The sequence below is a fragment of the Labrus bergylta genome, chromosome 12 (assembly GCF_963930695.1).
Source record: "Labrus bergylta chromosome 12, fLabBer1.1, whole genome shotgun sequence".
NCBI classification, from domain to species: domain Eukaryota; kingdom Metazoa; phylum Chordata; class Actinopteri; order Labriformes; family Labridae; genus Labrus; species Labrus bergylta.
The window spans coordinates 12,627,608-12,651,922 of record NC_089206.1 but is presented as its reverse complement, the minus strand read 5'-3'; the positions used below and the strand labels follow the sequence as shown (position 1 = coordinate 12,651,922).

At 41.3% G+C, this 24,315-nt stretch overlaps 3 protein-coding genes across 8 annotated transcripts; 1 reads left to right on the top strand and 2 right to left on the bottom strand.

The window, feature by feature from the left end:
• Positions 1 to 209: 209 nt before the first annotated feature.
• Positions 210 to 8,990, bottom strand: LOC109980895 (calcium-responsive transactivator). Of its 3 annotated transcripts, XM_020629441.3 has the most exons (11): positions 8,663 to 8,990; positions 7,815 to 7,891; positions 7,644 to 7,728; positions 7,249 to 7,381; positions 6,528 to 6,794; positions 5,505 to 5,669; positions 3,812 to 3,913; positions 3,211 to 3,303; positions 2,916 to 3,035; positions 2,698 to 2,825; positions 210 to 2,312 (listed from the first exon to the last, which is right to left on the bottom strand). In XM_020629441.3, the coding sequence occupies exons 1-11, from the start codon at positions 8,729 to 8,731 to the stop codon at positions 2,286 to 2,288; spliced, it is 1,266 nt and encodes a 421-aa protein (XP_020485097.2). In that variant the 5' UTR covers positions 8,732 to 8,990; the 3' UTR covers positions 210 to 2,285. The 3 variants fall into 3 exon arrangements, with proteins under 3 accessions (XP_020485097.2, XP_065817736.1, XP_065817735.1); XM_065961664.1 differs by lacking the exon at positions 6,528 to 6,794 and having other exon boundaries at positions 8,663 to 8,988; XM_065961663.1 differs by lacking the exon at positions 3,812 to 3,913 and having other exon boundaries at positions 8,663 to 8,983.
• Positions 8,991 to 9,492: 502 nt separating this feature from the next.
• LOC109980960 (protein LSM14 homolog B) lies at positions 9,493 to 13,446 on the bottom strand. Of its 4 annotated transcripts, none has more exons than XM_065961332.1 (8): positions 13,308 to 13,446; positions 11,920 to 12,083; positions 11,707 to 11,836; positions 11,398 to 11,589; positions 11,158 to 11,241; positions 10,900 to 11,055; positions 10,292 to 10,424; positions 9,493 to 10,209 (listed from the first exon to the last, which is right to left on the bottom strand). In XM_065961332.1, exons 1-8 carry the CDS (start codon positions 13,342 to 13,344, stop codon positions 10,056 to 10,058), a joined length of 1,050 nt encoding a protein of 349 aa, XP_065817404.1. In that variant the 5' UTR covers positions 13,345 to 13,446; the 3' UTR covers positions 9,493 to 10,055. The 4 variants fall into 4 exon arrangements, with proteins under 4 accessions (XP_065817404.1, XP_020485212.3, XP_065817403.1 ...); XM_020629556.3 differs by lacking the exon at positions 13,308 to 13,446 and adding an exon at positions 12,190 to 12,933; XM_065961331.1 differs by lacking the exon at positions 13,308 to 13,446 and adding an exon at positions 12,190 to 12,933 and having other exon boundaries at positions 11,398 to 11,574.
• Positions 12,921 to 23,915, top strand: LOC109980959 (transcription initiation factor TFIID subunit 4). The gene is made up of 16 exons (XM_020629555.3): positions 12,921 to 13,167; positions 13,326 to 14,093; positions 15,120 to 15,274; positions 15,928 to 16,047; positions 17,007 to 17,162; positions 17,280 to 17,402; positions 17,568 to 17,657; positions 18,084 to 18,311; positions 18,435 to 18,570; positions 18,973 to 19,087; positions 19,944 to 20,113; positions 20,217 to 20,347; positions 20,436 to 20,561; positions 20,769 to 20,825; positions 20,917 to 21,036; positions 21,136 to 23,915. Exons 1-16 carry the CDS (start codon positions 12,921 to 12,923, stop codon positions 21,301 to 21,303), a joined length of 2,910 nt encoding a protein of 969 aa, XP_020485211.2. The 3' UTR covers positions 21,304 to 23,915.
• The last annotated feature ends 400 nt before the right edge of the window (positions 23,916 to 24,315 follow it).

Here is a 24,315-nt window from a genome sequence, read left to right as displayed (position 1 = left end):
TAAGTTGTCTCCATATATAGCGACAGACAGTGTTAAATAAAATTATTATTTTACATTTTGATTAATAATTCCATACCTCTCTGTTGATATAATCCAATTTAGAAATATGAGATGTGAAAGGACTCGTGTAAGTATCCATTTTAAAAAATAAAACATACAAGTTAAACTAGTGATGATAATCTTCCCTTGTACATAAATAAAATGCAGACTTTTAAAGGTGAATATCATTTTATTTTTTATATCACAATCAGTAACAAAAGACATCAGAAAAGATCAGGCAATGCAGTCTAGATATGTAACATTCATGTTTTGATTATGGGCAACAAACCTCCCACTCAGATACTGTCTTTCTCTCTCTGTCCATCTTTCTTCCTCTCACATACACACAAACACTAACACACACACACAAACACACACATAAAAACATGAACAAGGCGTACCACCCACATCAGTGATGACATACTATAGACCATAGAAGAGGTGAAAACGTGTCATACATGTTAGATTCACAGTAGAATGCAACTCAGATACAAAATTAATGCAGTATAAAAAAGCATGTGATTGTCACTGTTGAGTGGTACAGTTGTTTAGCTGTTTGACAGCCACTAGACGTCTATACTTGATTAACCCTGCAAAATGACTGCAACCATTGTGCTACTTTACCCATTTAAGATAAGATAAATGGAATATATGGAAAAACTGGACTCACAGAATACTTTATACGCTTATTAAACTGTAACTAACAGTGTTACATGAAGGTCCAGGGATGCTTTAGCCTTGATTTCTCTTATCTAAATAAATTAATGAAAGATTCCTCAGAAAAAAAAGACAGACCGACAGATGAGGATAGATAGTCAGAGAGATAGATAAATGTGAAATGTAATGTATGTGTGTTAAATAAGGCAGGTTTGCTTGTACATGTACATTTATCTAAAACATTAACCTTCAATACCTTTTCTAAACTTTTAAAAAGTTATGTTTTCTAACAATATTTTTTCATCTAATACAGAAGATGTTTAAAATGTTTACTGGAAATAAACACACAAGTAAGCGTCACACAATCAATCCATAATTCACACTTATATAGAAAATATTTTCCTCAAACTTGATGTATTGGTTGAAAACTTCGACCTCTTGGACAACGTAAATAAACCAGCCCTAGCATATATCTGGCCTTTCTGTCAAGAAAATGCAAATAATGATAAACGTTGTGCTTTCATAATAAGATCAAAGTCCAACATGACTGACTGAGTGTATTGCACAAAACGGAAGTTGAGGTGCAGGACCCGATACTGCTCTGTCCCTGTCATACTTTGGCTTCTTGAGGATCATTTGTTAGAGACAGCCTGAATTACACTACAATTCAAAATATCAGACGATACATACACTGTCACTGCAAAATAAAGTGCTGATAAAGTGGCATGATGTTATGTGTGTAAAGTCATAAGTGAATGGCATGAGATTTACATAAACTCTCGATCTCTGCACAATAACAATACGTCTTTGCAAAGCAATTTCCAATGAACACATAATGTAAAACATACCACCTTGGTGTATGGTTATCATGGATAATAATACACATGAATAATTCTGGATGTGTCTATGAACACTGTAAGACATGAGAGTGAATGCACAAAATGTTAGAAGACACAGCAACACATCACTTTTTGACTAACACAGACAAACTCCCTGATTAAGTCAGGTTTAAAACCAATGATTTCACCTTTATTAAATCAATTTCTCTTACCATGGACTATAACAGTGTCTCAGCTTGAGCTTCACTAGTCAATTAGATCAACTTAAAGGGATATTTCCTGCCTTCCTATTTGCTTTTAGGATCCACTGACCTGTTTTGTGCACCAGCACAGAGGCTTGTAAATTAAAAATAAACATTAAATGCAGGAGGCAGGATATAGGTAAATGAAAGGCAAAGGCATAAACAAAAGAAGGATACGGAGGTTCAATTTGCTGAGGTTTCACTTTTTGCCCCCCTTGTTTCTTATGGAGGTTTCACATGAACTTTCTTAACTCTACAAGCAGCCTGAATATTTGTCAGAACCAAGAGTAGTGCTTCACACCTTCAGCTACCCTTTACAACCCTGTGTTAAGCAAAAAAAAATCAAGAGAGCATCACATATGAGTAGATGATCTATTCTTAGCTAGAATAAATATTAATGACAGGATAATAAATATGATGCAGCCAGATCTTCTACCCAACAGCTGAGTCAGTCACTGTTGAATCGTTGCCTTTTTCGCTTCTTCCAAATGGAAAACATTGTGGTATCTTATTGCTGATAGTTTCCATACTGACCCTGCAATGTAAAAAATGTTTACAGAAAGACAACAGATTAAACATGGTGTCCTTTTTTTCCCATGATTCCCACATGCACATTAGCTTTAATGTTGGTTTATACTGAATCAAGTAACAGTCGGGTTTGAAAGAGTATGATCCACAATCAATATTTGAGATTCGGGTTTAATACAAATAAAAGGTTTTAAAGATAAGGGGTACTTACAGTAATAAGTCCCTATTAATATTTGCTTCTAGCTACTACATACATTGTATGTGTGTGTGCTCTAGTATACATTGTGCATCATCAGCATTAAAAATGTAAAGCACAGGAAAAAAAAAAGTCTTAGAAAACCTTCAAAAAACAAATCATAGAAACCTTGGCTGTATGATCTTATTTGATGTACCTGCTCGTAGGCATAGGGCCTCTGCGTCTGTGCTCCAGGAGCTCCCTGGGAGGAGCGGTATGATCCGTATTGTTGGCTTGGACTCTGTTGATACTGAGAATACTGTGAGGCTCCACCTTGTCCAGAACCTGTAGCAGAGGGAACAGACTCAATTGTTGGGTTTTTTTCTTGTTGTGTTAATGTCTATGAACACAAAAGGCTGAAGGGGTTGTTCTGACCGTATCCCTGTGGCTGCCCGCTGTAGCCTTGTTGAGACGAGTACTGCTGCTGGCTGAAGGGCTGCTGCTGGCCAGAGCCCTGCTGATACTGAGCTTGCTGCTGACTGTACTGAGAGTTACCTGGAGGCATATGCACAGCAGGTATGCATCATCCACAGTATGAAACATACAGTATGAAGTGGTACTACACTTTAATGTAGGTAGGGTCGGATACATTTAGCCAAACACCGTGGGCAGAGAAAGAGAACAAATGCACGATATTTGAGTGACAATTACAATCTTAAAAAACTGTTACCTCCTTCATAGTAATGCTGTGATGAGTCATCAAAGGACCTGTCATAGCCTTGCTCACCATACGAAGACTGTTGATACGAGTACTCTCCATGACCTGTGGAGAACACGATTCAAGACGTACAAAAAAAAACCTCTGCACAGGAAATAAAGCCTCTAGATTTCATGCAAAAGAGACATAATGCATATGCAAGGACAGAATTAACAGGCGACACTTTCAAAGGCTTCTAACTTCTACATTATGCACAAAGCACAAGAAACACCCTGGAGGAAGTTTGCACTCTCTCCTTAACATACTGTTATAGCACGCTCTGAAATCTGAAATTTCGGCACACCAAAGGGGACAGTATGGACACAGACACACTGGGAGGAAACAGAATTAAGACCAATAGCAGTCTTTTGTGCTTTTATCAAAACTTTTCATCTCCCACAATAAAGGCAACAGACGATGACTGGGAGGAAGAGCTGAAGCCTCAGTGTTGTGGTAAATGTGGCTCAGACCTATGGGGTAGTGCTAAAAGGGAATGTAATGGTCTGTAATGGGAGGTTGGGAGGTTGTGTGTTTGGGAGCTGTGTGTTTGTAGTTTATGGATGTGCATGATTACCATCAGGGTAATATTGCTGGTTTATGGGCTCGCTGGAGCTCTGAGTGTGTCCATACTGCTCTCCGTAGAACTCGTCTTGTCCCATGAACTGCTGTGCAGATCCTGCAAGACAGGCGACACCAGGATTGTTAAACACTTGGTTGGACCAATTTGACGCTCAGTTAAGGCTGTGCCAGGACACTGAGGTAGAAATTCATCTGTAGTAACTGTCTACCTTGGCTGTCAGCATTTACAAGTTAATCGCAATTGATTAAGGTCTAAAATGAATGAATAAGGTTTTTTAATCGCGTTTAATTGCATTCTTTTGAGTCCCTGTTGGCAAACCGTGGATAAGCCTCACGGTGATGGAAAAGCACAACACTCTTTGATCTTTTAATGGCTCTATTTACTTTTTCAAAATGCTAGAAGTATATAAAAGTAAGTAACATTTCACCCTTTTACCGTTCCCTCAAGCTGTTTCCATTTAATTTTTGATCCTTAACCATTTCCTTTTTTCCGTGGTTAAGTTAAAGTCGAAACCTTCGATCTACCAGAATGTCCTTAATTTATTTCAAAATAAAAGCAGGTTGAATTCAAACAGCAAGTAAAGTACTCTCACCTTAAGACAGTATAAAAAAAAAATAAATAAATAAAAAAAAAAAAGACTAAATCTGATATAGAGGAAATTCAAACAGCGGATTCAATATGCGATTAATAGTGATTAACTATTCAAATTAAGCAATTAATCACATTTACAAATGTCATGGTTTGACAGCTCTACTTTCTATGCATTTAAAATTATAGCAATTCGAACCAATTACAAAAGACAAGAAAACAAAAAGCCAGTTATGACAGAGAAAACAATCTCTTCTTGATGATGGTGTGCAGAAACTTCAGATTTCACTCGTTCCTTTTTCCCCAACTAATTGTATCTAAAAAAAAAAAAACTCAGATCAAAACCCAACAGAAAAAAAATCTATCTGGTATGTTCATCAAAGAGCCATGAAAAAAAACATCTCACGTCTTTTGAAAACGACAGGTGACCCAAGAGTCTCCAAATACAGAGAAAGTCATTAATGAACTGTTATATCTTATCTTTGCCCCATATCTGAAAACTTCTCATACAACCGATACCATACACCACAGCTAATCAAGGAGCATTTCCCCAGAGCTTCAACCTGGATATACTTCCCCCGAGTCATGCAAGGATAATAGTACAGCAAGGCGAATGAGGACTTACAACCATGGCCTGTTGCCCTGGAAACAGTATCCCTTCTTTTTTAATACATTTGAGTTACAACATGCATTGCCTTCACCCTTCAAAGGCATAGCAGGACAAGCGGGGAGCTATTATTAGGCACATAATGACACTGCAGAAGTGATTTACAAGGACAGAAACTAAATGTGACAAGAAAGATACATCTCCAGACTGCTTCTTAAAGTCATACTGTAGGAGGCAGCCGGGTTGGACCAGTTTCCTTTAACACCACTCTTCCTTTAACTACAGCACCATGCATTCAGCAAAATTTGAACATTCTAGAAACTGTGAGTCAAAATGAACAGAAAACCTGCTGACAATTTCAGTCTAAGATGTTCCAAACACTACTCACGCATCCATAATATAGTATGTACTTTAGCACTCACTTGACAACACAAACAAAATCACTGAGTCCTTTGCCAAACCTAACTAGCATGAAGAAGTCTCCCCACCTACCTTGTTGTGAGGAGCGGTAGGATCCCATGGGCCTCTGAGGCATCATACTGTTCCCTTGACTGCCCTGACCCATCATGCCCATGGCTTGCTGTCCCTGATAGTGTTGCCCCCCTGCCTGGGCTGAGGAGTAGTGCGGAGTGGCAGACTGTTGGTGCATCATGGTGACTGGATAGGAGTTCGGATTATTGGGGAGAGAGCTCATACATTATTATACGCATGCACAAAACAGAAAATACATGATTCTGAGATTTGAGATGGCGTAAATGTGCTTCCTTAAACTGATAAATGAACAAATATAAAACATGTCCGCAGCAATCTGTGCACAGGGTAAAGCCATCATGGGTTTAAAGCAGTCAGGGGTCGGTCATAGAAAAATCTCTGTGAAGAGAGTTTTCACTCTTAAGTATAAATGCAAATAAAGCAAGTGAAAGCAGTTAGTGCATAAACAGAGGTACAGTCAATATGCATGGACATCCAAGGAGAGGAGGGCTGCATTTCAGGGCCAGGGGTCAAAGATCAGGAGAGGTTAAACCAGGGCGAAGAGTGGAGGAGGCAGGATAACTCTGTGATGAACTGAATGTGTTTGATTTATGAGAGGGTTAGGGTTAGGGTCAACGGGGAATCAACGGTGTGATGAGGGCCAATATGTGTGTTAGAAAATGTTTTAAGCAAAATTGAGGGAGTGTTTGGTATAAACACATTCACACATTCTTTTTACACTATGGATTCTACCTCACCCTTAAATTCACAAGGGTGTGTACTCGTTTATTTTTTGGGGTTTTTATCCCTTTTTTTAAAAAAAGAGATACGACGGTCAGAAATTGGGTAGAGAGCGAATGACAGGCAGGAAAGGAGCCACAGGTGGTATTCAAACCTGGGTTGCCCGCCTGGAGGACTATAGCCTCTACACTCATCATTTCACTCTCTGAGTGACAAAACTTGCGTCACTGGTGTGCTCAGTTCTAAAGTTTTACAAAAAGTGGACATCTTCCTGACTGAAATGCTCCCCTATTCCTGGCTCACCTTGGTTAGACTGCATGTTGAGGTTGCTGCGGGAAGAGGAAGAAGAGGAAGATGAGGAAGAAGAGGAGCAAGAGCCATAGCCTGGCCCGGGGCCCTGGAGCGTGCTGCCCTGGGAGGAGGGTGCAGCATGGGTGTAGCCGGAGGCAGAGGCTTGGCTACTGTAGCTGCTGAGGGATGCTGAGGGAACAGACGACTGCATCTGACCAGACTGCTGCTGCTGCGGCTGCTGCTGCTGCTGCTGCTGCTGCATGGGGGCATGGCTGGGGCCTGACGACACACACGCACAGTCAGAGCAGCCAGCATATATTTCCATGTGGTGCATGTAAATCATAGACCCACATTCAGTTCATCATTACGGGAAGCTTTTTGTAAAAAAGGACTGAGTTATGAGTGATACAAATGTGAGAAAATAATAAGAAAGCAAAACAGTAGAAATGGCTGTAGCTGCCAACAAATCTGATTATCCGACCATTAACAGGACATACGACCACAGATACTTGCAGGCAGCACTACAACAAAGGAAAAAGACACACAAGACATGTTATTGTGTCTGCAGACAAACATGCAGCAAAGTCAGATTCCAAAAAGCTCTCAAGGCAGGGGGGGGGGGCGGACAACCGGGTGGAGCTGTATGTGGGCACATGAAGCTTTGGATTTAGTGGAAAACAAAGAAAATGTGAAAGTTAACCTAAAGAGATCCACATTTGAGTTAAGATCATACCATTGCTTATTTGGCTCTGCATCACTGATGTGGGAGGAAGCCCTGGTGCCATGTTGTCATTGAGGTTGCTTGGAGCATGTGACCCGCTCTGCCCCATCACTCCAGGACCTATAGACATATTGGCTGATGGAGGCTAGAAGGAAAATGATATTAGGTCAATTAAAACTATATTTGTAAACTTTCCTAATTGCTGTTTGGTCTACCTGTATATATTTATCAATAAACTAAATAAGTGTGTGTTTTCTCTGACATGTAAAACAGTCTGCCACAAAGTCTGCTCTCAAAATAGATGTTCAGAATATTTGCTTCTTAAAGGTGTCGCGAGAGGACGTACAACAAATCAAATTCAAGTGAATCATTGAAATCCATGTTTTTTGACTTGCCAAAGGACTTACAGCAGGTAGTAATGACTGCATGTTCTGATTGGAATCTGCTATTGTGGCCAAGTAAACAAGATTTCTGTGCAGGACCTGCTGATACCTGTTAAAAAGGGAAAATAAAACATAGCATAATTCTGTTACCAGAATGATCCATTTACATAGAATTTTTAAAAAAAGGACACTTACTGTGTGCATTCAGCTGTCTTTCCTTTGCTTTGGTAGTCCATTATACATTGTATTAAATGGTGGTTTTCATCCAGCATCTTTGGGGAAACAACATCACAACTTTAGTAATGTAGTGTGTGCATGATTCACTGAGTCACAGTGCATAGTGAATCATACAGTTTAAAATGTCCTATTAAGACATTGAATTGATGCTGCCCTGGATTCTCAGAACTTCAGCCAGCCTAATAACATTTTTATCTGGGTCACTTTTTTTTTTCTCCTCATAAAAGGAGCCAAATAAAGCAGCAGCTTCTCTGTTTCTATTCAGGCTATTGTTTCAAAGTCCTTGTCTCAGTGCGGTTTTTTTTTTTTTTAAGTCTACCTGAAATACTCGGGTCAGTCGAGGATTATTGCAGCAGCTTTGTATATATCTCAGAGTTTTGTCTTAATATTTGAAACTAAACACTAAACTTCTGCTAATTGGCATAACATGTGACCCTTTTTTTTTTTTAACCTAATGAGACTCTTTCTTTGACGATGGCACCATATACAACAATGGTGTTCAAATTTCTTGGAAACAATTTACAAAACCTCGAGCCAGTATTTTTTGAAGACATTAGGTTAATATTTTCAGGACAAGAGCAGCGTGGGAAAAAAAAAGCGTCTAGCTAAGCGCTCTAAAACCTAATTACCGTAATGGCTTTGTTTGATTCGCACCTTCAATTGACTGTACCGTTACAATACAAGTTGCCATTTCTTCTGATATCCACGACAGGCTATACTTTCATATTGCACTAGCGGCGGACCGCACACTCCCATCCAGACAACAATGTTTCATCTTGCACACCGTGAAATATTTACATCCTTACCTTCTGAATGGTCTGCGGTGTCACCTCCCCTTTACTCCTAGGGCGAGCCGATGAGAATGCCAGCGACATTTTGTCATATGGGAAAATTAAAGCGCTTCTTTTATTCTAATATTTATAATCATGAGGGCAGCACTCTATTCGGCTATATAGAATGTCTATTTCAAAAAAAAGAAAAGTGAAGGGGGGTGGAGGACGTGTCATCTATTCGTCAGGAAGAGAGGACATGTCAATAAAGAAACCGATTTCTCTAAAGGGTAAATAACCTACCGTATTTCTGAAAGGATTATTTATTATCTCCATGCAATTACTGACAGATGGATTAATTCACGAGAGGGGAAATCCCCCCTCTCCCTCCAATGTTGGTATGACCCGGACAGTGAGTAGCCTACCTCTTTCCATGTCTGTAGACGGGGCATCCTTTGATTCACAAGAGCCAATCAGTCCACATTGTGCAGGCTGATTGTTGGAGCAATTGTGACGTGTGGCTGCAAAACTTCTTGTAAAGGACCTTCATAGAGATTTGAATGCGCGATTATTATACCAAGTCAAGTCTCCTTTGTTACAATATCACAATGCACCTGACATCTGCAGCCTTTTCCAGCACTAGCCTTCAATAAAAGACCTAAAGCAACCCAAATGTTCAGCTTTCGATGTTGTCTACATATTGGACACCTGTTTCCTATAGATAAGGGAACTGAATACCCATGAAGTACAAATAGGATATAACAGAACATGCATGAATGCCAACACCCATTTTCAATTCTCACCTGCGCACCTCACACACTAACACAACAATGTATTGTAAAAATTAACTCAGAGCATTAGACAAGTTCATCAGCAATTTTTAGTTTATTAACATTATTCTCACTTGTTGCTTCAATATGACAGAATTAAGCAATGCACAAGTTTTGAGTTTTCAAATACACGCAATTTAGTTAATTTGACAATGTCTATAGTATACAACACCCACACAAATAAAAGTACAAATAAGCCTCGGGACTCCCAAGAGGCAAAGCCACATATTTATATCATTAACCAAAAACAAATTAACTTAAATACTCCCTTCCCTTTTAACTGAAAAAAAAAAAAATAATAATAATAATAATAATAATAATAATCTGGCAAATATTCTGAGGGAGGAAATAACTATTGGCATCAAAGTGGACCATCTTGCATGCTATGCATTTATAGTCAAATTGTGTCCAATTGATGGGGGCAAATAAAAATAGTGGCAATATAGGGGCAGGATAACTTCTCAAGGAGGGGAAAAAAACAACAACAAGAAAAGACCCTTCTTTATACAGTGACAGAGCTTATAGAATGATTATCATATACAAAGGGCAATAGGTTGAAGACAGGTCTGCTTTAGTGCCATCATAACAAACTCAGACCTTCACAGCCGCCCACCTGCAGTTCTGTAAGCAGACTGAGAAGCTCCCCATCCTCTACGTCCACTGTATCCACCTCTGAAGCCCTGGCCCCTCAGGAACCGTCCCGGGACCCCGAATGTCTCCAGATTGCGCTTCCGCTCCTCTGCCCATGTTAGTCTGAAGCACAAGAAGAGGGCACAAGCCTGTAGCGCCATGTACAAGTGTACATTATTGATAATCAAAGAGGCCACTAGTTTACCTGAACTTCTTATCAGAAGAGATGTTGTCAAAGAAAGACTTGGCTTTGTCATAGTAGCATTTTGGTCCAAAATGATCATGTGTAGTCAAGTGCAATGCCTCCTTTTCTTTCTCCTCCACCTCATGATCTCCATCTGCAGACAGAAACATGTAATGAGTTTCTTAAAAAGTTTGCAATACAAGTAGATGAATGGCCTGAAGGAAGACAAATTCACATATTTTAAACTCGTGTTCTATAGAATCCCAGACCAGATCTTATGTTAGATATTGACCTTACTTACCAAGCAATATTCTTTAACAGAAATGTGACCCATTTAAATCCAAGATAAACAGCTGTGAAAATATGTGCTGAATTGCAAAACAAATCTCTGCACATGTGAAACAAGATGAGCGTGAAACAATAAACTAAACAACTGACCAAATCCTGATACTAGAATAAGCCTTTCATGCAAAGGCTGAGCAATGCCAAAAAACTTGCAGGGTTTACCCTTCAAGTGGGAGTAAACATCTCTATAACATTAAATGAAACGGTACTTTTTAAACATAGAAATTGTGTCAGAAAGATGAGAATATCTTGGTATATTTGTGGTAACTAGCTGCTGAACCAACCCTTTTCATTCCTCTTGTCCTCTTTCTCAAGCTGCTCCTTCATAAACCGAGCATTTGAGGAATCAAAATCAAAGTCTTCTTCAAACTTTAGGATAGCAGAAGGAGCATCAGCCACCATGAGCTGGCCTCTACTACGGTTCCTGCGCCTCCGGGGTCCTGAGATTATATGTATTAAAAGCATTGACTGTTAACCATATATTACTTAATTTCTAGCAACAAAATTCTGATTTACTTAACAAACATGTGTTCCACACTCACCTTGTCTCCTAGGTGGCGGCCTGTTTTCATTATTCCGCTGCCAAGACTCATGCAGAGCATTTGGCAAACCTGGACCTGTCCTCCCTTAATATGAGAAAAAACATTAAGAATGACTCTTTGAATTGCTTATAATTACAATTTTGGAATTTCACAAAAAGCTCAGCCAAATCCTCAGTTTCAGGTGAATAAGTGAACAGTGTTTTATTTTGCCTTTAAATCACTAAAATTATCTTTACTTACTGGTGGCTCCAGTGCCCCTTCTGGTCTGGGGACTCTCCTGTCTGGTCCTCGGGGGCCTCCTTTCCCAACGCTGCTCCTGTTCATGGGATGTAGTCAAAGCTCTCCTTTGCCTGGATCCGTCCACATGCAGGGTTTGAACAGATTTCTCCACCATGGGGCCCCTTCGGACATGTAAACCTGGAAGTATAGGTCCTGCAAATGCAATAAATGACTGATGTGTTTCAACAGCCTGCTTTGAAGAACTTAACTACCAGGTTCAAGTAAGTTAAAGGTCAGTTTATAGGAATACATCTGAATTAGTTGATTTACCAAGGCCAAGAGCTGCAGCATACTGCTGATTAAGAAGAGAGCTGGCAGCAAGCTGGTTGTAGGCGGGCATCCTTGCAGGACTAAATGGTCCACAAGATGGGTAGACTCCAGAAGACCCTGCAAGGGATGACTATACAATCCAAGAGACATTATCTAGACACAATTATTCCACTTCATGTTTATCTAAACCATGGAGTTCTTGTATAAACCTACCTGTACTATTGCAGGATCTGGGGGAAGGCCATGGTGAGTTCTTGGAGGTTCACACAGTGTGATATCTTTAATATCACTTCCACGGAAAGTGATGTATTCATAGACATCATCTTTAGGTGGTGTTGGCCTGTCAGTGGGTCGTCCCTCGGTTCCCAGACACCTGACTAGTTGAAAAAAAAAACACAAAAAAAAACAAATAAGGTTTTATTAAGTGACAACAGTGTTTAAATTATGATGCTATCCGGTCAAGCAAATGCCTATACAACTCACCTTTAGCAAGGACCACTGTTGAGTTCACTTTATCAATCGTGTACAAAATACCCTCATAACGATTTTGGGCTTTTGAAATTAACCCAATTTTACAGCCAATGCAAGGCTTTGCTAAACTCATGTTTGGAGAATATTAAGAACAATTGGTGGCTTAATGTCTAAAAGAACACAAATCAACTCCATGCATTCAATTCACAGTATCCCAAACTATTTAATGGCGTTCGCAGGTGACTTGAAAGCACGCCCATTGATTGACCCGCTAACTAACGCACCTGTTCATCTGATTAACTACCAGGCGTCTGTCTCGATGACTCTTTTCGTGTTTGATTGATGATGTCTGATAGTAGGCTATAATCGAAGGTGTTGGTGATTATCTGGCGGGGAATGTCTTCTTAAGTGAAATGATAGGCTATTACAACTCATAGCAAAAACTCTTTGCCTTATTGAGTTGTCTACGATACGAAAAATAATTGAAAAATATGCAGCAATACTGTGAATAATCAAAGACATGTTTTCAGAACATATAACAATCTCTATTGCTGTGCCAATATCCCACTAAGAGAAGCAGCCGTCCAGTCTGACGGCGATGGTTGATTCAGCAGCGCAGCAGCTCGGAACTCCCAATGTTTATGTTTATTGTAGTGACCAATCACAGCCTCCGAGGCCACGTCACCGACGGTGCATCCAATCGGCGCATGCGTTCTAACGAGCGAGCGTAACTGGGCAAAAAGATGGCGGCGGACTCCGATTTGCTGGGCGATGTTTTGCTCGACGCGGCGGCGGACGAGAAAGTAGCTGGGGAGGACACGGTCGGCTCTGCGGAGAGCAGCGTGACCGAAGCGGGTCGCGTCAACGCCAACTCCGCGTCAACTCAGTGTGCAGAAAATCACGTCAGCAGCGTCGCTGTTTTAAGCAACGCGTGTGCAAATGTGCAGAGAAGCAAAATGGGACTTTCACAACAAGAGGTTGCCAAAACAGGTAAGGCAGCTGCCCACTCTCGTGTTGCTAACGTTAGCTGATTTTGGTCACGTTCTTTAACTAATAGTACCTTACTTGACTTTACTTTGAGTGTCCTGAAACTAATGCAAAAAAAAAAAGCAGAGTTGCTCGATACCCACTAGTTTTCATTTGTTCAGGAGCGCATGGAGGTGTCATAAGCAGTACGGGTTCCCTTGATTCTAACAGGGATGGAGCAGCCGGGACCACGTCGGCGGCGGGACCGAGCTTGACAGCCGGTCAGAGTCAGTCCAAGACGGGAGCAGCAGCAGGCGGAGTCGAAACGGTGTCTCCCGATGCTACTGGAGCGAATGCGCTGCAGACTTTGAATGGCAGTGCCGTGGTGACGAGCTGTCATCCCCCCGGTGGAGGTCCCGCTGACAGCAGCGCTCAGCCGCCCGCCGCCACGCTTGTAAACAACGGACACGCGGCAGTTTTGCCCGCGGCGCCTCCGACTATTACTCGAACTTCTTCTCCCGCGAGTCTTCACACTGCTGTCGTATCCTCCGTGAAAAGTGAACCGACGGTCACTCTTGCGAGGCCGCCTATGCAAACTCCTACTACTACTACTAACACCTCGCGAAGCGGAGGGAGCCCCGGGGCAGTTCTGACGTCACCAGCCGTCAGCGTCACCAGCACGACGGGCCCTTCAGTGAACAAACTCGACACCTCAAAAACTGTGTTTCACGCGAGTGGACACAAAGTGGCTTCCACTGTTGCTGCAGGGACCATGAGGAGCTCTACTGTTCTGCAGAACTTGAGGACTTCAGTTCCGTCAACCATTACCGCCGCCGCCGCCGCCGCTCCTCCCGCAGGAATACGAGCTATTGCCCCTCAGGTGTTGGCCCCAAGACTTACTCAGACTCAACAAAACGCCCCAAACATCCAGAACATTCAGCTCCCTCCAGGTAACTTTGAGTAAAGTTAACAAATTAAGAGCGCCTGTATTTTTTTATTTTATTTTATTTTATTTTTTTTATCTCCCATGTTACTTATTGGGTTGTCTCTTATGGCGGTGTCAGGCTGCAGGTTTCAGGTGCTCCTGTGTTTATGGACAAGCTGTGGGTTTTAGACAGCAGCAGTAAGCGTAGTTGATTGTCTTTAAAGTCCACAAATAACAGAGAAGAGATGGGCAAGGTTCTAACAGCAAACCAGAATAAAAGTCTGGAGTGCAGTCAAAACTGCATATTTCTCCTTTAGAACATAACATTATTTTTGCAATTAATTGTTTCGTATTACTCTGTCTTGTAAGAGACAATAGCAAACTGTTGACATAATTTAAAGCTGTTTACAGTTAATTTTTACAATTTCTGTCTAATAATTGTTAGACTTTATTTATCTTACTAACTCTTGGTTCTACCCTTTCCCCCTTTTTTTTTTTCTATATGAGAAAGAATTGATAAAAAACATTAATGTCAACTGCATGGTATTTAGCCACGCTATTAACAATAACAGCATGTGTGCTATTTGTATGTTTATGTACAACTCAGCCAAAAAAGGTCACTTTTGCGGCTTACTTTTCCTGTCAGAGCTCTCTGTAACTCACTATGTCTTTTTTTGTAGACCATAGTATCACTATGTGAGGAAGCCCCAGTGCTTATCACACATCCAGTTACCTATTTAATGAAGAATTGGCTATGACACAAGGTTACTGTGTCTTCTAATACACGTACCAAAACAAATTATGATCAGCAGAAAAAAAGAGTCTGCTGAGGTACTGACAAGATCTTGTTACATGACATCATGTTTCTAACTCATTTTGGCCTGACTGGTCACCTCTTAGCTGAGGTTAAACCAATGCGTCAATAGACCTACAGATAAATAATACATACCTACTCATGTTAGAAACTCTGTGCATACATGCAGTATATTGTTGTTGCTGAACAGAAAAGCCATGACTTTCGACTACTCCCCCTGATGTTTGCCTCTTGCAGGCATGGTTCTGGTCCGCAGTGAGAGCGGGCAGCTGCTTATGATTCACCAGCAGACCTTGGCTCAGATGCAGGCTCAGTCACAGTCCCAAAGTGCCATGACACCACGACCAGCAGCCCCGACCAGCACTCCACCTTTCCAGATCAACTCTCTGAAGGTACCTGAAATGCTGGACACATAGACACTTTGTAAATGGGACCTTCAATGTTAGGTTGTGATGCAGAGCAGTGATATAATATACCAGCATTTAGGTGTAAAATCACTTAATTTAATAGAACTGCTACTCTCCTGATCTGAGTGGGGCCCTTTAAATCCCTTTTTCTTGTCATTATTGTTATTCTGAAAGAAATTCAATCATTTTGTATATATTTATGTGACAAATTGTAGCAATCAAGTCATTCTTTTTTTTTTTTTTTTTTTTTTTCCAAGATTTATTTTTGGGCTTTTTATGCTTTTAATGGAGAGATAAGACAGTGGATATAGTCGGAAATCAGAGAGAGAGAGTGGGGAAGGACATGCGGGAAAGAAGCCACAGGTGGGATGTGAACCCGGGCTGCCCGCTCGAGACTACAGCCTCCATACATGGGGCGCGCGCACTAACCACTGCGCCACCAGTGCCCCACAACCAAGTCATTCTGATACACTTAAGCATGCAGTCTGATGTACCAGTAATACTTTTTGTTTGCATATATACTATTTTTATTAAACTTTTGTAGACTTTTGCATCAACTTTAATAATAAGCACAGCGATGGATAGAACTGCCCAAAATGAGAATTGATGGTAATAAACTAAATTTCTCTCTTCTGCAGGCTCCAGGCACATCTCTGCTTCCTCGTCCAGTAACCCCCATGACCATTATTAAACAAGCCTCACCAGTTCAAACCAGCGTAACAGCCACTACCACTCTGCAGAGGCCTCCGGTGCTGCAGGTAACTCCAAACACATGTACCTTTTTATGTATTTAATCTTCTGTGCAGTGTATGATGTTGTCAAGCAAAATGAGAGAAAACTTTCATTGAATTTCCTATTTGTCAAGACCTCGTACTTTAACTGGCAGACTAAACTCAGGCAAACCATGTGCTTTGAATGAAACAGGTTATCCATTGGCTACACGTTAGATTTTCAGAGTAATTCTTCTGGATTAAATATATTCTCAAGTCATAAAATATGTTTCAAAAGATGTAATAAAAAACCTTACAGCCTCTGTGTTAAGTAGATACATTTTCAACTTTCTCTTCTGAAGAAGTGGATTAGGGTTTGGCCATTTGGCCTGACACAACTCTGCATTCAATTTACAACTTGATCAATTCGATGCTGCTTACAGAATGTTACATGGTTTTTACCCGCCGTTTTTAGGCTACTGCTGTTTTCTGCAAACATACAGCGACCCACACATTTCTTACACTAGGCTGTTTTCTTCTGTTTCAGATGGTGTAGTGAGTTAATTACTTACCGTTCCCACTCGTAGTTGCCACTGACTTTGAACACATTATACTGGTGCAGATCTGAATCATTTGAAAGGACTGAGGAGCAGTCCATCGACCATCTGTCCCCCTGTTCCCCAACCCTCACATGTTAGCCCTCCATTGCTGCCTCACTCACCTTAGTCTTTCATCATGACATTGAGTGCAAAAAATTGTGAACGAAAAAAAAAAAAGTTTAATCAGGAGGGGAACAAAGCAGTCACAAAAGTTTGCAAGAGTTAAATGTTTTATACATTTTGGAACAATATCAAGGACTGTTGATATTATAAGCCTGGGGGAAAATGTGTTGGTAATAAAGTCGACTGTGTACTGTGCCCCTGGAGCAGACATGTCAAAACTGTTATTCTGACCTTGTCATTGTCCGTAGCCTCATGTCACGACTGCATATCCACTGACTTTTATAGAACACCATGATGCTGGGAGGAAGTGCCACCACTCCAGGACAGACGCTCGTCACGCCCAGCACAGTGCAGCCCGGTTCTGCAGCCACAGCAGTTACACAGAGGGTAGGGTCGCTTGCAGCCACTGGGACCCCTGTCACTCCAATAGCTGTCACCGCTGTAAGAGAGAATTACTAACCTTGAGTGCTGTTCTCTTTGTAATCTTTTAAAGCTATCTACAAGGATACCATATATCTGATGTGCATGATTATAAATACAATCTTGTTTTGGTTGCAGGAGACACTGGAGAATGTAAAAAAGTGTCGAAACTTTCTGTCTACATTGATCAAGCTGGCATCAAGTGGAAAACAGTCGTCTGAGACCACGGCCAACGTAAAGGAGCTGGTCAAGAACCTGCTGGTGAATGTCTCACCTCTTCAATCTCCTTTCCTTTCACTCTCTCAATCTCTGATTTTAAACTTGATCCCTCTGTCCTCATCTTTATGGCTTTTGTCTCTTTCCTTCAGTTTGTTTTGTTCCTTATTTTAGATTCTGATCCACGTCTCTGTGCATATTCTTAAACAGGAAGCAAAGCTCGAGCCTGAAGATTTCACCAGTAGGTTATACCGGGAGCTCAACTCCTCACCACAGCCGTACCTTGTGCCTTTCCTCAAGGTGAGACAAGCCGCATAGTAGCAGATATGCAGATGATGCTGCATGTTCAGGCCGTGTAAACTCAGACTTTCTTCCTCTGTAAACCAAACTGAGTTTATTTGCAACCAGACTGTAGCAATCCCACCATCACACAACTTTCTTTCTTGCATTTTAGCCTTTCCCATCGTGTTTTTTGGAACCACATTTGGAAGAGAGGGTGGCATTATTACACATTATTACATCTCTATCCTCAGGCGGGGACCCCCAAATGAGGTCATAATTTTCAAGATGATAATGCTCTATTGAAAAAACTGTAATCTAGCTATTGAGAGTATTAACTCAAAAACAATGTTAACTGTTGTAATGAATCAGTTGAGAGGTAGGTTAATTTCCCCATCATGTTTCATGCACCCAGTTTGAACTCCTTCTGTCCTTTTCCGCCTGCAGAGAAGCCTCCCAGCACTGCGTCAGTTGACCCCAGACTCAGAGGCCTTCATCCAGCAGAGCCTGCCACCTCAGCCCAGCAGTCAGCCTACCACAGCAGCCTCCACCGCCCTCACTGCTGTTGTGCTCCGACCTCCTCTCTCCACAGCTGCCACTACCACCACCAGCGCCGCTGCAACCAAAACCACAGTCATCAACCTCACTCAGACAACTCACAGTAAACCCGGACTGGTAAGTTTTGAAGCTAGATGATTACCTGAATTCAGTCACTGGCATGCTCACAGAAGAGGTTTTTTTTTATTTTGGGCTGTGCTTTAATTCTGTTTCTCATTAGTTGTCCTTAAATGTGCACAGATAGTCCCCCAGCAACAGGGCACCGTGTTGAGGCCTCAGATGACACTAGCTCAGTCTCCCATGGTAACGCTCAGAGGACAGCCTCACAACCGAATCATTGTGAGCCAGCCACAGGTGGTCAAACAGCTGCACGCAGGTGTGTGTGTTTATTTGTCACTTACACTCATTTGTTTTGCCCATCAATGAACTCAGTAGGCTGTTTATTGTTTCTCAATAGACATGTAAAATCAGACTAATGCTCTTAATGTTGTAGTTTATTTTCTTCTTTTGATAGATCATAAAATGTCCAATGGGTGTCTGTGGACAGACAGATTTATTTAAAATAAATGCAAAGTCAAGGCAAAACAAAAAAAGCTAGTGCTGCCATCTTGTGGATATTTGATGTGATTGCATCATTTAATCAGATTCCCATCATGTTGCTCTTTTAACAAAATATGCACAACATTATTTACAGTCACTTAGAATAATTCCTCTTAAATTGACACAAAGATGTAAAAAAAAAAAAGTTTTTCTGTCTCTGTTCCTCTGTTTCCTCCAGGAGTGAAGCAGACGTTGGCTCCAGGTGTCAAAGGGGTGGTACAAATAGTCAGTCAGTCTGCACTGGCTGTTGCTCAGAATCACAAGCAGAAGGAAACAGGAGGTGGAACCTTTAGGTATGTGACCATTTCAGATGAATATCTCCCGTGCATCTGAAGTCCTGTTCTCCAGATAGCCAGCGTTTTAGACGGTTAAAGATCCATAGTTTAATATTTTCAGAACACCAGAAGACTGTTTTGTTTTTGTGTTTAGTGCTACTAGTACTAAAAAGAACTCAGATTTTAAAATAACAATGCCACTTTAAATATAAGGACTAAAAGACCACTGCCTTTGAACAACCATGTACAGAAAGGCCATATAATGCTTTAAATATTTGATCCATGGAACTGCATCCATTTCAAATGATTCTAGTTGTGTTGCATATATTCAGCGCTGGAACAATTAGTTTGAAACAATGATTAGTCTAAGACAGAAAGCAAATAAAGTAATTTACAAATTAATCAATCTTTTTTTTTCCTTTTCTTGAACGGAAAATCAAAACTTTGGATTCCATCTGCTTAAAACCGTTGAGGAGTAGCCACTGTCCTGTACTGAAATTGTTGGATAAGTCATTTTTGTGATAAATCAATTTAAAGGTATAAAGGTTTTTATTGACTGATCAGAAGTTGGAGAGGAATGTGTTCCTTCTTACTTAGTAACAGATCTGCAAAAGTAAAAATGTATATAGTGTAGTGGTTTGTCTATAATAAAAACACATACTGGTCAGATGTCATATTTATTTGCTGCTCTCATAAGGGTGGTCAGACTCAGTACTGATGATCTGTTTTGGGGTTTTAAGACGACAGCAAATCAAAAGTATTGGGATTTATTTTGTAATAACCGAAAATCTAAGATTTCCATTCTACATGCAACAAGGTTTATATTGAGTTGATGTTCATGTATGTCTTGTGACTTTTACATTTTGTTATCCAGGGATGATGATGATATCAATGATGTGGCGTCCATGGCTGGAGTCAACTTGTCGGAAGAGAGCGCCCGCATCTTAGCAACCAACTCGGAGCTTGTAGGTGCAGTGACACGTTCCTGTAAGGATGAGAGCTTTCTCTCCACCTCTTTGCTCACCCAGAGAGCCCTAGGGATCGGTGAGATCAATACAATCTTAAAAGATCTGCCTTTTTTTTTTTTTTGCCACTAAAGCCCATGTATAACTGTTTCCATCTTTTGTTTCCCCACATTTTGTTACAGGTAAGAAGTTCGGTGTCAGCGAGCTGGGTTCAGATGTGATAAACTACATTTCTTATGCTACACAGCAGCGGCTACAAAACCTGCTGGAAAAGGTGTCACAAGTAGCACAGCAAAAGAACATGACCTTCAAGGTGATTAGTAAATACAGGCATTTGAGAGCAGTTCAGACCCATTGCCTTTGAGTGTGATTACATTCTTTGATCTTTATTCATCCCACAGGAGGACGAGCGGTACAAGCAGGTCAGTGACGTGCGAGCACAGCTTAAATTCTTCGAGCAGCTGGATCAGATGGAGAAGCAAAGGAAGGAAGAGCAGGAGAGGGAGATTCTCTTGAAGGCTGCCAAGGTAACATAACAAAACACGCTTCATCATTGGCAGGGAGAATCTTGCACACTATCTCAAATTGCATGGACAAGGAAAGTAAGGTCATTAGTAACGTTTCCTCTACTGTTGTCTAAAGAGAATAGATCTTCTTCATAAGAGAGTGAATGGAAAAAAGATTGATTAAATGGATCGTCTTGACACATTCAAATGTCTTCTCCCTCACCGTAGTCTCGGTCACGGCAAGAAGACCCAGAGCAGCTCAGACTTAAACAGAAAGCCAAAGAGGTACAGTAAGTGCATTGCAATGATAAGTGACTCTGCTCTGTGTGGCATTTATTATATGAGATTAATCCGTGTGCTAATGTTTGTATTCCAGATGCAGCAGCAGGAGCTGGCTCAGATAAGACAGAGGGAAGCAAACCTTACAGCGCTGGCAGCAATCGGCCCAAGGAAAAAACGGAAAATGGACTCTCCAGTTAGGGGTGCCAGCGCAGAGGTGAGGAGTATGGGACGTTTATTTCAAATGTACTTACAGGAAAAGACTTGTCACATTTTTTTCTTTTTTTTTCTTTTTGTGATCTGTCTTACACACTAGGGCTCAGGATCAGGCCCCTCCCAGCCTGGAGCATCCAGCAGATCAGGCTCCAGACAGTTTACACGACAGAGAATTACCAGAGTCAACCTCAAGGACCTGCTCTTTTGCATGGAGAACGAAAGAGAGACCAGTCATTCACACCTGCTCTATAAATGCTTCCTCAAATAGCACCCTGGTGTAAAATGACTCGCCTCCCTTGGTGGCTGTAAGGAAGCAGTGTCAGCTCAGACCCCTTGCTGCAGGTACCTTCTGTAGACCCCTGACTTACAAGTGGGAAGAGATTCACTTGGAACTTGGAAAACCTCCTGAAGCACAGGCCTTCGGTATGTTTGGGGCAAAAGATGGAGGAACTTTTGGAACTCGGCTCTGATGCTTTGCCTTTTTAGAGACCAGTCGCCCCCGACTACACTTTAATCAGGCACTGCCTCATTCCTGCACACAAGCGAAACTGCTTTTAACTGAACTAGATGATTTCACACAAACTGCAGTATTAACTATTTTTTTACATAAGCTCTCTACTTAACTCCTTAACTGAGAGTTTAATATATTACATGTTTGTTGTATTTTTCTGCAAAGTTTAAATGTCAGAGTTTTTCTTTTTTACAGAGACTAACCTTGAAATTCTTCTCATGTGCTGAGTTGCCTTCTTACCAAATCAAGCCATATAGAGCAGAAACCTAGCCGTAATGTCCTCTTTTCTAACGGCTCTCTCCACATCAGGATGTGTGCTTTATTTTTGTATTACATGATTTCTCTCTCTGTCATTGCTTCATAGGAATCCAAAAAAAGGTGCTTTTTGTGCATGATTTAACCACAGTGGTTGGTGTTTGAGTACTTGCTGCAGTATCACTACTTCAGTGAGAGTCCCTCACACGATGCCTGTAAGAGGAACTCCACATTTATTCAGATTTTCTAGCATATTGAACATGAAGGCTGCAGATACTTTCCGACTAATCCTCTCTACTGCAGACAAAACGTCCTGGTTTCAAGAATCATGTCTTGACGGACAAAGTCAAATTCAACTTACAGAGATTCCACTTCTGACTGAGTTGACATCCTCTCAGCAGCAGCCACTGTCGTTACCCTACGATAAGAGATAACAGAGAAGAGTGTGCCATATTCCAGTCACTTTAGGCAAGGATGTTTACCGTGTGTGGTTGCTTTGTCGGACACATTATAGTGTAATTGTTTTTTTTTTTCTCTGCCTTGTATATCTTAAGAAAATCAAACCTAGGATGTTGTAATCATAATATGATTTTTAAAAAGAGGGCTTGGATATAAGAATACCAATGATGTTACAGATGGTAGAGATTTATGTGAATCAGAACATGTCAATAAGTTGTGTGTCCATAATTTTATATGAATGAAAGATGAGGTTCATGTTGGGGAAATATCGGCATGAAATGAAGAACGAGGAACGCACATTGACAGATCAGCTTTTAAAGAACAGGTCGATCGATGGAAACAACCAATTTATAACTTTTTTGTTTTGTTTTTTTATCTTTTTATACCTATTTTGATTTGAATACATTTTTGTTGTCAAATGAAAGACTGATTATCTGCTGAACATACTGACATTTGCTTTTTGTAGATGTATCAGGTCACAGCTACTAATCGGGCACGTTTGTCCATCCATCCATTTTCCTCCGCTTATCCGAGGTCGGGTCGCGGTGGTAGCAGGCGCAGTAAGTCAGCCCAGACTTTCCTCTCCCCAGCAACGTTTTCCAGGCGTTCCCAGGCTAGACAGGATATATAATCCCTCCAGCGCATTCTGGGTCTGCCCCGGTGTCTCCTCCCAGTTGGTCGTGCCTGAAAGGGAGGCGTCCAGGAGGCGTCCAGGAGGCATCCTTAACAGATGCCCAAACCACCTCAACTGGCTCTACTCCGAGCTCCTCACCCTATCTCTAAGGCTGAGCCCAGCCACCCTCCAGAGGAAGCTCATTTCGGCCGCTTGTATCCGTGATCTCATTCTTTCGGTCACTACATAGCTCATGACTATAGGTGAGGGTTGGAACATAGATCGACCGGTAAATTGAGAGCTTTGCCTTCAGGCTCAGCTCCCTCTTTGCCACAACGGTCCGGCACAACGCCTGCATTACTGCTGACGCCGAGCCAATCCGTCTGTCAATCTCACACTCCATCCTAGCCTCACTCGTGAACAAGACCCCGAGATACTTGAACTCCTCCACTTGGGGCAAGGAGAGAGCAATCCACCTTTTTCCGGCAGAGAACAATGGCCTCTGACTTGGAGGTGCTGACCCTCATCCGAGCCGCTTCGCACTCGGCTGCAAACCGCCCCAATGCCTGCTGGAGGTCCCAGCTTGAGGAACCCAACAAAACCACGTCATCTGCAAAAAGCAGAGACAAGATTTTGAGGTCCCCAAACTGGAAACCCTCCCATGCTCCCCCAAGAAGCCCTGCGAGGGTAAAGAGCTGGGACGGAATCCACATTGTTCCTCCTGTATCCGAGGTTCGATAATCGGCCGGAGCTTCCTTTCCAGCATCCTAGAGTAAGATTTCCCCGGAAGGCTGAGAAGTGTGATACTTTGTCTTACTTTTTAATATAATATATAGAATATATATCTGTGGTAGGAGAAATAAGACTTATATGACGCTTTCTTGCCAATGCCTTGTACATTTTGCACAGCCTTTTGTTTATATGTAAATACCAGAATCTAAAAAAAAAAAAAAAAAGTTTTTAATTGCTATTTTACAATCGATTGAGAAAATGATCCTCATTAAAAACAAAAGACAAACAAACATGTGGCTTGTCTTCATTGGTTGTTGCAGGTCTGGACTTTCAGGACTTCTTCGACAGTCGTTTACATTGAAGCTCAGGATTTTTAGAAAGCACACAAGAACTGGAACCCTTTTCTTCTGAACCCTTATGATCTCTGACGTGTCAGGGTTATTTCTGAAGAGAAGCAGTCTACTTATAGAAAGTAGTGGATGGACTGTTTAAAAAAGCTAAACTGAGATACATGTGACAATGATCATTTAGATTGGATGCAAAATGGTTTCATCCACCATCAGCCAACCACAGTTATAATATTTAAGTGGATGAATGACATGTATAGAATTATCTTGCACGCACAATATATTTGATTTTACTTTTTGGGACTTAAGGGGCTCCGTAGGTATCTCTCGTCTATGTCGATGTCTAAACCTTTGTCTTGGTTG